At 36.6% G+C, this 12,583-nt stretch overlaps 1 protein-coding gene across 1 annotated transcript; it reads left to right on the forward strand.

Moving 5' to 3' along the window:
• The first annotated feature begins 3,375 nt into the window (after window positions 1-3,375).
• Window positions 3,376-11,462, forward strand: LOC128989712 (39S ribosomal protein L33, mitochondrial-like). The gene is made up of 3 exons (XM_054411716.1): window positions 3,376-3,533; window positions 8,029-8,132; window positions 11,283-11,462. Exons 1-3 carry the CDS (start codon window positions 3,490-3,492, stop codon window positions 11,393-11,395), a joined length of 261 nt encoding a protein of 86 aa, XP_054267691.1. The 5' UTR covers window positions 3,376-3,489; the 3' UTR covers window positions 11,396-11,462.
• Window positions 11,463-12,583: the final 1,121 nt, after the last annotated feature.

Raw genomic sequence — 12,583 nt, forward strand, 5'->3', positions numbered from 1 at the left:
TAACGTAATAAATGTTTCATGTTTGAATTGTCTGAATCAGTTCCATCTAGCATGAAAGTGATTTTAATTTGGCTCATAAGTGTCTCATACATAAGTTTTAAATTTTTATAGTCTCATCAAGATTTTTTAACACTATTTTTGAACATAAACAATAACTGATATCCCACACAAGTTGAATTCAAACCTTTTTTAAAGCCATAATCAGTATTTTACTCCTGTAGGTACCACCAACATGTTAGGTTTGACCTTTTACTTTTTAGATAGTTGGTAATGTGTGTCACAATTAATAGGTATCCGCAACAGCTACCTAGTGATATTCAGAACGGATGTTGTTATATTTTTAAGCTCTACAGTTTAAAAGTGTGCTTGTAATTTTGACTTATGTTGCACAGGGGCCCGTTGTGTAGTTGTAGTAGTCTTCAGGTTTGCTGTAGCGGGGATATTTATAATATTTCTTGATTTTGATTAGTCGATATCGCCTATACCTGTTTTTAGAGTATATCTGGAAAAAGTATAATATCAGTCTGGAAAACCTGGAGAAGTCAGGGAATTTTATTTTCCAAATTTAGTAGCAACCCTGAAAACCCACATCTATTCCTTAAAAATGTAAGGACCCATACCTAAATCAAATACCCCCGCCGCAGCAACTTCGCAGACTAAGCGAATTTCAAGTTGTCTGATTACATTTTTACTAAATATTTCCATAAATAAGACATATTTACAGTATTCCAAATTTAAATAAACATTAGATTTAACGAGTGGTTAGGTTTGCTGCTATGGGGAAGGTAAAAAGTGTTTTTGCCCATACGTCAATAGTATAGGATGAAATAAATAAATTTGCCAAATTTTATCGATATATATCCATAAACAAGTAAACTACAACAATTTTCATTTTGTCCATAAAAATAACATGGGAATTTTAAATTACACTATTTTTGAATTTTCTCTGTGACCGTTAGGCATACAGCGCTTCAATATACTAAATTATATCTTTTTTAAGCTCTACAAAACGGTTTAAAAAGAAATTGCAAAAATTTTTGATTTTAGGGTAAAAAATGGGAAAACCCCATTTTTACCCTGTAAGGCCCCCCATAAACCCCCGTTCCCATGGTCCGATTATGCTGGTTTGCAAACTCGTTTGAACAAATTTAATAAAAATTGGATAAATTTTTCTCGAGTTATCGCGCTAACAGACACATATCTTACTAATCTTACTAATATTATAAATGTGAAAGTTTGTGTATTTGTTTGTTTGAAGTTCAATCACGCATTAACTACTGGACGGATTGGGCTGAAATTTGGCATGATGATAGCTCACATTCCCGATTAACATATAAGCATATTCTTATCTCAACTCAAATCCATCTTGGATCCGCCGTTTTGAAATGTGATAAATTAATTTAAATATGAAGGCGGTGTTGTGACCTATAATTTTTAACTTCTTTTTTATATTGAACTCAATGCCGCAATCCGTTTTTGGTTATCAAGCTTTCTTGGTGAAATATTAATATTCTCTTTTTCAATATTTTAAAAACCAAAGATGCAAATGAAAAACGGATTGCGGCATTAAGTTCAACATGAAAAAGTAGCTCGAAATGATGGGTCACAACACCACCTTCATATTTAAATTAATTCATCTCATATCAAAATGGATGATCTAAGATGGCGGCCGAAAAAATTAAATCTGTCATAACCAAGTGAAAATAGGTCGACAATGAATGATGGTGTATACTTATCGTTATCTAGCACTATTTTGAGATTATGGTCTTAGTTTGTAAATGCACAATGTTAAAATGGGCTAAAAATAAAGTTGTAAAAAGTCCTCATAACTTTAGAACGGATCAAGATTTTTAAAAACTAATTGCGGCATTGTAATCAGCGTAAAATTCTAGTTTAAAATAATGGGTCACAACCCTACCTTTACATTTGAAAAAAAACGTATCTAATATGGCGGATCCAAGATGGCGGCCAAAAATGTATACCTAGTCAAAATGAAGTACTTACCACTCTACAATGATCTGATGTAGTCCGGAGATGATATCTTAAGCACGGGTCACACTAGGCTGGCATCAGCGGCGAATTGAAAGAAGCCGCGACTGTCAGCTTAATGTGACCACAAAATTCGCAGCTGACACTGAGCTGACACAGCCTTGATTGGTGAGCCGGTGATGCTGGCGCCAGCTGCTGATCACCATCGGCTGACGAGTAGCCTAGTGTGACCCGTGCTTTAGGAAATGTAGAAAAAAAGTAGGGGGGGGGAACTCATTTTAAACTCACCCTGTAGATTTGCCGACAGCTTCATAATTGATGGGACTGCCTCAATGATCTTATACCGAGTAGGCCTATTATTACACATTGCTTCTTACCATTAGAATAGCCCAAAGTTAAAGTTGATGTGATGGCTTAGGAGAAAAAAATGTGCACTTTTTCCTGTCACGCGTGCTCATTTACCAGATATGGATTTGCCTACAGCTTAGAAATTTATGGAACTGCCTCTATGATACTCAAACCGAGTACCTATTCTACTATTTGCATTTTGTCAAAAGTATTTTACGCCACTCTGCCTTAGCTCACCTTGCTTAAGCACGGGTCACACTAGGCTGTACGCCAGCCGCTGGTGATCAGCTGCTGGCACCAGCATCACCGGTTCACCAATCCAGGCTGAGTCAGCTCAGTGTCAGCTGCGAATTTTGTGGTCACATCAAGCTGACAGTAGCAGCTTCTTTCAATTCGCCGCTGATACCAGCCTAGTGTGACCCGTGCTTTAGCTGCACAATGGGCTTACAGTAGAACACCTGATTATAGAATGTCCGGCACATGAATCCGCCAGGAATAGATTTTTTAAATCAACACAGAAGATAATACAGAAATGTAACAGCTCCAACTATCTGCAAGATATTCTCAAAACTAACCATAATATATCAAGAAATCATAGATTTTCATATACATAAAGAGAAAAATTTAGACCAAAAACAAAACCAAAAACTCACATTCATTGCAATCCTTGGGTTCTTCATCCATATTCCATGGGCCTCCTTTTCGGGATACCTTGACAGCCCTCAAGCGAAAAGACTCAACCCAAACCCTTCTCCCAACTATCCCATCAAGGCCTAAGAACCTACTAAATCCCATCTATTAACAGGACACAACAAAAAACAAAAACCAAAATTAAATAAGCCACCAAACTAAAACAAACCCCTAAAAAATACTGACAAAAATTTTCCAAATACTAATGAAAATCGCAGAATTGTCAAATAAATTACTGTAGTGCACAGCGAGGCTGCATACAATATAAGTATGCTGTCGAGCAAACAAGATAAAAAAATGTTCATCTTGGTTGTTTGTTTTTAATGTTTTGTTTGTGATTGTGTGTGATTGTCAATCGTCAATGTCATTAGTCATTCATTGTCAGCTTGAGCTTTGCTTTAGCTAGTTTTCTTTGGTTAAGTGTAAATAATTAAGAAAGGATAGGCTACTCTGTTTTCAACAATGTTTTTAACTCTAGCACTACTTGCAAAAAAAGCCAAAGCCAAGTAAGTTTTACTGTCTATACAGGGTGCTTATAAAAGAATGCCGGGATTTTAAACGGTCGTTGCTCGGGGACTAGTCAAGATAATTAAATGATTTAAACGTCAAATTGAAGGGGAAAAACAAACAGTTTTTTCTCATTCTTAGGCTAGATACAATTCGGAACAATTTAATACGCAGAGCATACGCGTCCGGTAACCGGACGTGGATTAGGCGTCCGGCAGTTACTGTCATAACCTAACCTAACCAACCAAACTTGCTGATAACGAAAAAATCGTTCATGAAAAAAATTCTGTTCATAAAATAAAATTATAAATGCAAAAAATCCTAACAAAAGATGCACAGTTAAGAAGAAATGGCATTTAAAGCAAAATCTTTGACGAAAAGTTTAAGTTAGGTACCGATGGGAATCGAACCCGGGACCTCTTGCATATCAGCTGAGCATTCTATCCACTTCACCACGAGCACCGATGGCTATACATTGTATCGTTGTAGACGGTAGCCCCCACAACCCGGTGACGTCACTGCAGGACGCCAAATCCACATACGGTTACCGGACGCATATCCTCTGTGAATTTAATAAAATTCAGGTTTTCATCAATCTTATATGAGTGTAAAACTGGCTAAGTATGTACGTTCAGGGCGATAGGCGGGTTTATGTGATGTCTTAACTGAATCTTTAAAGACTAGGCTAGGCCTACCTAAGTATCTTTTACAGATAACATCATAAAGTGTTGATTTAGGTATGTTCAACTGAGGACTTGTCGGGCAATCGATTTTTTGGAGCTTCTGGTGCAGAATTGTCACATTTCTTTGACGATGTCATTACTTGTTTTTAGCCGGCCAGGTGAATGTCTTCAATGTCTTCTGTTGCGCCGTAAACATCGTACTGGCGACTGGCGTCAATAGTATCCAAGCAATTACAATTTTAAATCCCGACATTCTTTTAAAAACACCATGTATTAATAATGTCGGTCTTTTAATTATTCTTGTTAAACTTACTTAAACATTAACTTATAGTTCATTATAGTCATTTTCTAGGTCTAAGTTTATATGGGTTTGATTTTGGCCTAAAGATTTGCTCTTTCTGTCTTAACAGATAGGCCTAACTAAGGTAGACTTCAAGATTATGTGAAAATAGTTTGATTCGACATATAAAGCTCCATACAAAAGAGAACTGTTACACGTGTATAACATGTGGAAAATCCTTTGCACAAAAAACCAATTCCAGAAAACTTGCTACTGAGTATGATCGTTTATGAAAGGCCTCATATCAGAGAGTTGGGGCTTAAAGAGTAATTAAATCAAGGGCCGCGGCTTCCAAAAAAAGCTAGTCTGAACTAAAAGTTTTGGAGGTTTAAAAAACCTCCAAAACTCAACTACCAGGCAAAAGAATATACATCTGTGACAAGGTATAATTTGAGCAGCTATGTTGGTACAAGTGTTATCAGTTATTCCAGTCGTCCACCCAACCTTTGCAGTGATAAAGTTCGATCAGTCGGTCGTCAGTTTTTAGCCGTGCACGTGCCTCAATGTTTTCGTGTCTTGTGTTGCATGTACTATTTATTAAACTTTGACGCAATGAAAATGAAGAAACCTCGTAAAAAATGTAAATATGTAAATAGGCCTAGTTCAGTTTAGTGTATGATGACTACGCACCCGACGATGGAGTTATCTCCGAAACGGCCGTAGTGCTCAATTAATCAGGATTGCGAAGACTGTAAGTAGCCTTTATATATAAGGTAGACTTGTTGATGTTGATGCTCTTAGCGGTGAATACAAAATATGCTAAGTTTGTTTAAGCCTAGATACTACTTAATTTACCTGGAACTTGGAACTGGAAGTCAAAATTTACCATGCTAAGCCTTAAAGGACACTTTCACACACAACAGTAAGTTTATCAAGGTCAAATATACCAGAAACAAATTTTGGTAATGGAAAAGAGGTTATTATTAGGCCTAAGGTAAAGCCGCGTTTACACCGGAGTTTCAAACAAAAAGTTGCAAACTTTTATTGCAAACAGCAGTTGCAAACAGTAGTTTCAAATAAAAGTTTGCAATTTTTATTTCATGGTTTTGTTTCCATGTTTTATGAAAATGTTTGAAATACTTTCGACCTTGATTATGACTCGCCTCGGTCTGGTTCCTCGGATCAGTCCTTCCGAGGATGTCAAGGGTCGAGGATGTTATTTGCCCTTTTTAGATTATCTGTTAAATTGAATTATGAGGTTCCTCATTTTATTTTGGACGTCTGCCTTGCTTAAGTTCATTTCCGGTGAAATGTCATTCCACGCATAGTTTTTCTTGTTTTTGTTTTTATAGTCAGAAATACTTTCATTCCACAGCACTTGCTGTTCTATGTACAAACTAATTAACTTAATAATATTGTCATCTCTCCATTCCATCTCAATAAGTAGATTTTCCATCACTCACAACTCGCACGACACGAGACAAGTCACAACAAACACGAGGTAGCTAGTAGCAGCGTAGCAGTCCAGACAGGGTTAATAACACTGAGTCGAGACACAGGGTGGTGCTAGTGATCACGTGAGTGAAAGTGGAGGTGGCAGCGTAGGGGATGGCGGAGAAATGTTTCTGTTTCGTGTTTCAACGGCTCATAGTGACAGAAACTAGTGTTGCAAACAAAGAGTTTGCAACTCCCTTTGATCATTACCGACTTCAAGTGGAAACAAAAATTTCTTTTGCAAACACTGAAAAACTGTTTGCAACAGCAAAATGTTTTGTCTAAAAATGCGCGTTTTTAGAGGTGTTTGCAACTCGTGTTTCAAACTCCGGTGTAAACGCGGCTTAAGTTATTAAAATGAAAAACCACTCACGTCAAAATCGATTGATGGTCGTTTTCCGGAAAAATACGGCTGCAAAGCGTAATACTGAGGCCTATATGGACACGAGATAAAGGACACTTTTACACACATGACAGTATCACACCATGGTACCATTATTATGAGGTCATATAATAAGGAACGAATTTTGGTCATTCCAAAGGGTCATACAACATGACAATTTGCGCACGCCAAAATCTATTGATGGCCCTATTGCGGAAGAATACGGCCGCGCAGTGTAATACCTAACTTATATGGTCACGAGAAAAAGGACACTTTCACGCACATAGATCAGTTTGTCATTTTAAGCGCCTTTTGTATAACCAAAATTCATTCGTGGATAATACCTTGATAGGTACTGTCGTGTGCGTAAAAGTATTCTTTATCTCGTGACCATATAACTTAGACACTATAGGCTAGTTGTATTAGTTTTAGTTAAATTATTTGTTCTCTTTTATTATTGTATTGCAGACTTTGTACCTGACTTGAGTTGTTTTGAAAAGCAGTGTATTTATGTACTAAAAACCGCTTCAAATAAAAGACGTTTCTATTCTATTCTATTCTATTCTAAATAAAATGAAATTTACTTTGTTATTGCCTGATCAAGGCAACTTGTTTTCTATTAGAGAGGAGCCTCCTCTTACAGTGATGATATCAGTTAGTTTACAATGCATCGGGCTCAGTGCTCAGTTCATTTAATGGTGCTTCCAAAAATCCTTCCCAGTCAACTTGTATTTTTCATAAAAGTCCATCCATGAGAAGAGAGCCAAATTTTTGCTTGTAACACCACACTCCTCAGTTGAGATTACTGTAGAGATGTGCTCACAACTGTGAGGAACCGATTTGAAAGTAGCTCCACACAAACAGCTGCAGTGTTTTTGTAAACTTTGAAAGATAAGTTCCGGAACTGGATTCAGGCCTGCGGTTAGTGTGTGATGCGCTGTGCACACAAGAGGTAGTTGCGCCACCCCCCCCCCCCTCCACGCCAACATTGATTTGAATAATAAAATGAAAATAGGCATTTTACGAGTTGCACGCGCATCTGCAATAGGCTATAACAAGGATAAGGCTCATTATATTGTGTTTACTTTTGATTCTTAATAAAATTACACGCATAGTGAAGTAAAAACGTAATCCATCAAATAGTTAAGTAAAAACGAAATCCATCAAATAGTAAAGTAAAAACGTAATCCATCATTCAAATATTAAATGAGTCGAACTTTTACTTACATAGCTAACATACACATTTATATTTCCAAGGGTATATTTTTTTTGTGGAGTAATAATAAAAGTGTGTTGTATAATACTTTCATGGAAATTAAAGGTAAATTATTTTTAGCATATTTACAAATAACTTTTAATTAAACTTCAGTATGCAATGATTACAATCAGGCCTATATTAGGCTCGCTCTCGTTTTGACACTTTGGGACTGAATCCCTTGCTAGGACTAAATAAATCGGATCGTCAGAAATTAATACAAAAAAAGGAACACACCTACATTATGTGTGCAATTTTGATTGTAAACAGACTCCTGTACATATTAGCCAAACAAATCATTTCAAAAATATTTTCTGTTACGAGCAAATACAATTCATTGGCTCTAAAAAAAGAGGAGTGTTTCTTCCAAATTAAAAACCTAAAAACTACACATTTTCAGGCACATAATGGTGGAAATGGTGAGCTTAGTAAGCGGCCATAAAACGTTCGCTGTTCGAGAGAGGCTTGGAGATAAACTAGAGTATATAAGATTTGATCCAAGAAGTAAGTATCCTAAACTAGTTTTAGCCTATAAAACTTACAATATAATTAGGCCTATGATATATTTTTTTTAATTCTAACCCTTTGAGCTTCGTGAATTAAAAAAAAATCTGATTCATTTTTTTATAATATTCCCCTCTTTTTATGAACACAAGAGTCAAAGTAATTAAGAAACAAGATTTCAGACTATATGCACACACGCGGCACTGTGCTAATAAGAAAAGTAGTACCGTACTGTACAACAATCCAATGTTTTGACGTACAACTCACGAAGAGTCAAACATCCATCATTCCATCCGAACACCAACATTTGTTTTGTTGTGGGCCTCTCAGTATTTAAACCCTCAATCTCCCAGATGGAGAGACACTGCTGCCTAGACCAAGGCTACTAAAGAAGGTTACCAAAGAAGCACATACGCCGTCACATCATACCATGGCCACAATGTCAAAACCGGTGTGTTTGGTTGATTGTTGTTGGGTGACTTAGACGGTGCTTCTTTTAATACACATAGCTACCACTTGATGTTGTTGGTTTTTTGTGTACGTTCAAAGCAATAAAGTAATTTATATTTCTAGATTTTTGTTTTTAATTTTATGTCAACTGGGTCAACTGGTGAGTGATATGTCCAGTGAGGTTGCAAGGTGAGATGAGATGAATGACACAACAATGCCAGATGAATGACATGAAACGAATAACAAGATGTGTTTTGAACCTAGTTATTTTATCTGTTACCAAATTAGGATTTTTAGTTACACGTTTAGTTCACAGTATTCATTTTTTGGGGTATTCATCTCATCCTTAGGGAATCCACGATAAGAGTATTTTAGGCCAAGGTAAATTGTTACAGACTGCAACAGCACATCGCTCACCATTTCAATGAATCGCTTTGGTCAGACCAAACTGTCTTACCACTTTAGTCAACTTAAACATAGTAGTTATCAATCAATTTTCTTTATTGAGATATCTTTAACACGTTCGCTACTGAGCGTCGCATATATGCGACGCCGCGGTCATTGCCACAGACCGAGGCATATGTTTGAATCTAACACTCAGACCGGCTGTCACTTGGATAACAATACACACAGACCACGGGCGAAAACCTGTAAAACAGTGATCATTTACATTGTAACACGCTACAATTGTGTTTGTAAATAATGTATTCTTGTTTTTTTTGTATTATTAATAACCTTTTGTAATGTCCCATATTTGCGACGCCCGGTCTACAGCGAAGACAATAGTGAAAATTATCATAAATAGACCAAGTGTCGCACATATGCGACAGTTCATTTTTTGTGTTTTGAGGTGAAAGTAAGTAAAATAAAAAACAGATTGATCAAGAACAGTTTATTACTGAACAAATATAAAAGCTACATAGGATAATGCAGCATACATACTGCATAAATACATACAGTGATGCAGAAAAGTAAAGACCAGTTTTTCCAACTATCATATGACGTCACCAATCATCATATCCACAGACCAAGCGACGCAGTTGTACGTCAGACATCTCTGTAGACCACTGCAGGGAATTCAGTGCCTTCAAATAGACCGTTACAAAGATATAAGCATTTTAATAACATTAGGATCCCGACGCAAATATGCGATGGCAGTCTATTTTAATGTGACTAGCCGATGCATATATGCGACAGCAGTCTATGGGTGGAACCCGGCCGACACATATGTGCGTCGCTGGTCCACGTGAATGAAAAATTTCGTACTATTGCAGTAGCGAACGTGTTAAGAAAGAAATGAAATCTAGGTAAGTTAGTGTCATATACATAGATTGTAATTTGAATTTTCATCTTGCTTAACAATTTCCATCAAAAAATTACTTTAGTGAGTAGAATGGTAGATCCATTAGCCAGGCTTTGAGTTTCCTCTTCAGGTCTTGATTTCTTAAGATTGATTAAGTGGTTGGGCAGGCTATTGACGACCTTTCGTGCCATGTAGGTAGGCTTCCTGCTGTAATGAGTTGTATAGTGAGCTGGGAGAGGGTAGTCTGTAGCTCTTCGAGTGTTGTGAGAGTGAGAATCTTTTCCTCTTGTAAGCTTACTCTGTTCAGTACAGTATAGTTAATCACTGCAAGGATGTATAGTGATATCACAGTCACGATTTTTAGTGATTTATAAGCTTCCCTGCAGCTTTCTGTTGCTTACAGGTTGCAGCACATTTCAATTAATTATAGATTTCAGCAGTATTGAATAAATATAGTTGCAAGTGTAAACTCTAGGTTATGTTACTTTTGTGTCTGATATTGAAGTAAATTTAAATTGATTTCTACCTACGAGGTAAGTTTTTTAAGTAAGGGCCATTTTAAAATTTCTTCGTTCCAGCACTGCGATTGGCATTTTCGACATTTGCGCTGTGTATGTGCATCTATTGGTAAGACATAGCCGGAAATTCGAGAAAAATCGGCCGTGTTTACATCCGGTTTCAAGCATTCAAAATGGTGCCGCCAATTGAGACTGCCGCCGACTGTGAAGTGCGCGCTGTAATTAGATTTTTAAGAGCTTAAGGTGTGAAAGCCATTAAAAATCATCGACAGATTAGTGAAGTGTATGGCGAGAACATTATGAGTGTCATAATTGTATGCAAGTGGATATGGGAATTGAAATACGGTACCACGAACGTTCATAATGAGTAACGCACTGGGCGGCGTCATTACTGTTCCCGTACCCAGTGCCTTGCTCATCATGAACGTTGGTGGGGCCGTCTTAAAATGTCCTTACCTACTTGCGTACCATTCCGTCACTCATAATGTTCTCGCCATACACTTCACTAATCTGTCGATGATATTCAATAGCTTTCACACCTTTAGCTCTTAAAAATCTAATTACAGCGCTCACTTCACAGTCGGCGGCAGTCTCAATTGGCGGCACCATTTTGAATGCTCGAAACCGGATGTAAACACGGCCAATTTTTCTCGAATTTCCGGCTATGTCTTACCAATAGATGCACATACACAGCGCAAATGTCGAAAATGCCATTCGCAGTGCTGGAACGAAGAAATTTAAAAACGGTCCTTACTTAAAAAACGTGCCTAGTATAATTAGGAAAGGTAGCCTAAATTAATTTTTGTTTGTTTTTGTAACCTAAGTATGAAAATATTTTATAACTTGTGAAATTTTCAAGATCATATTTTATTGTTTCAGTACAACAAGATTCAGTTTACAAAGAGGCTGGAAAAATTAAAAGTATGAAACCAAAATACAAGCCATACGACTACCCTAACCCAAGACCCATCTCTCGATTTCAAATACAATAACATGTCAATGGGAATGTGTGTAGATAAAAAGTCATTGTTGTAAATATAAATTTATAGTACTGGTGTAGCATTGTTATTTTTTACATTTCCAGTGATACGACTTTAAATTTATTTTTCATTATAAGTCCTTCATTTCTAGACTTTTTCGCTTAACATATTTGAGAGGCTCTCAGTCAAAAAAAGGTTGTTGAATCTCAGGTCTTAAAAAGATGACTGCGTTGTTTAACCGGCAAAAATACTGGCTGATGTTTCAGATTGTTAAAACTATCCATCCCTGAGGCAAACTACAATCCAACTTAGAGAATGTCAAAGATGTTCATATACCATCCTAGAAATGGATGGCCAGTATTTTTGCCAGTTAAACCACTCGGTCATCTCTGAGACCAAGTTTGGACAGTATACATTAAAATAGTCACTATCCCATCAATAATTTGTATGTTGGTTGTTCACCTTGTGTTTGCTTGAAACTCGTTAGATTCGAATAACTAATTGCTTAAATGAAAGCCGGTATTTCACTGAAGGTTCTTAGACCAAAATATATAGGATTATATAACTATAATTGGTGAAATGCATCTTAAATTGAAGAACTTGAAAATGAATCAAATTATGTTTTTTGGTTGGCAAATATAGCTTTAGCTTAAACATCAAACATATTTAAAAATAACCAGAAACAAAACGATGAAGGAACTTAAATTAAGGTGGTTTGTTCTTAAATAGAGACAAAGAAAGCAAATAATTTATCATACGGGTATACCTATAATGATGTATAGCCTGAAACAAGCCTCCTTAGTTAATTTTATTTCTAATACTTAAACAAGGTACTTTGGCAATCACTAAGAGTAAGACATAACCTCAATCTGACAATCTCTACGGAGCTGACAATTTACCTCAGTTTCTCGAAATATGGCAGATTAAGTTGAGATTCAGATTAGCTGAGAAAAGGATCCATCCAGAATTGATGTCATCTGTATTTTGTGCGGTGTTGCCACTAAACTAGGGATCACTAACTCACTTCTCAACTGTAGGATTTCAAAAATACCAAATCCTGTTGTTGGTTGAGTTGAGTGTTAACGATTGACTCAACTCTCAACAGTCTCAACCATTACAAAAATAGGCAACCAATAAGCCATATAGGCCAGGTCCAATAAGGCAACAAGAGTTTCAATAAAAATGGAATTCTGCAAAGAA

This window comes from Macrosteles quadrilineatus, unplaced genomic scaffold (genome assembly GCF_028750875.1).
Source record: "Macrosteles quadrilineatus isolate MER2022 unplaced genomic scaffold, UCM_ALF_1.0 Scaffold_3__2_contigs__length_128488019, whole genome shotgun sequence".
Lineage (NCBI taxonomy): Eukaryota > Metazoa > Arthropoda > Insecta > Hemiptera > Cicadellidae > Macrosteles > Macrosteles quadrilineatus.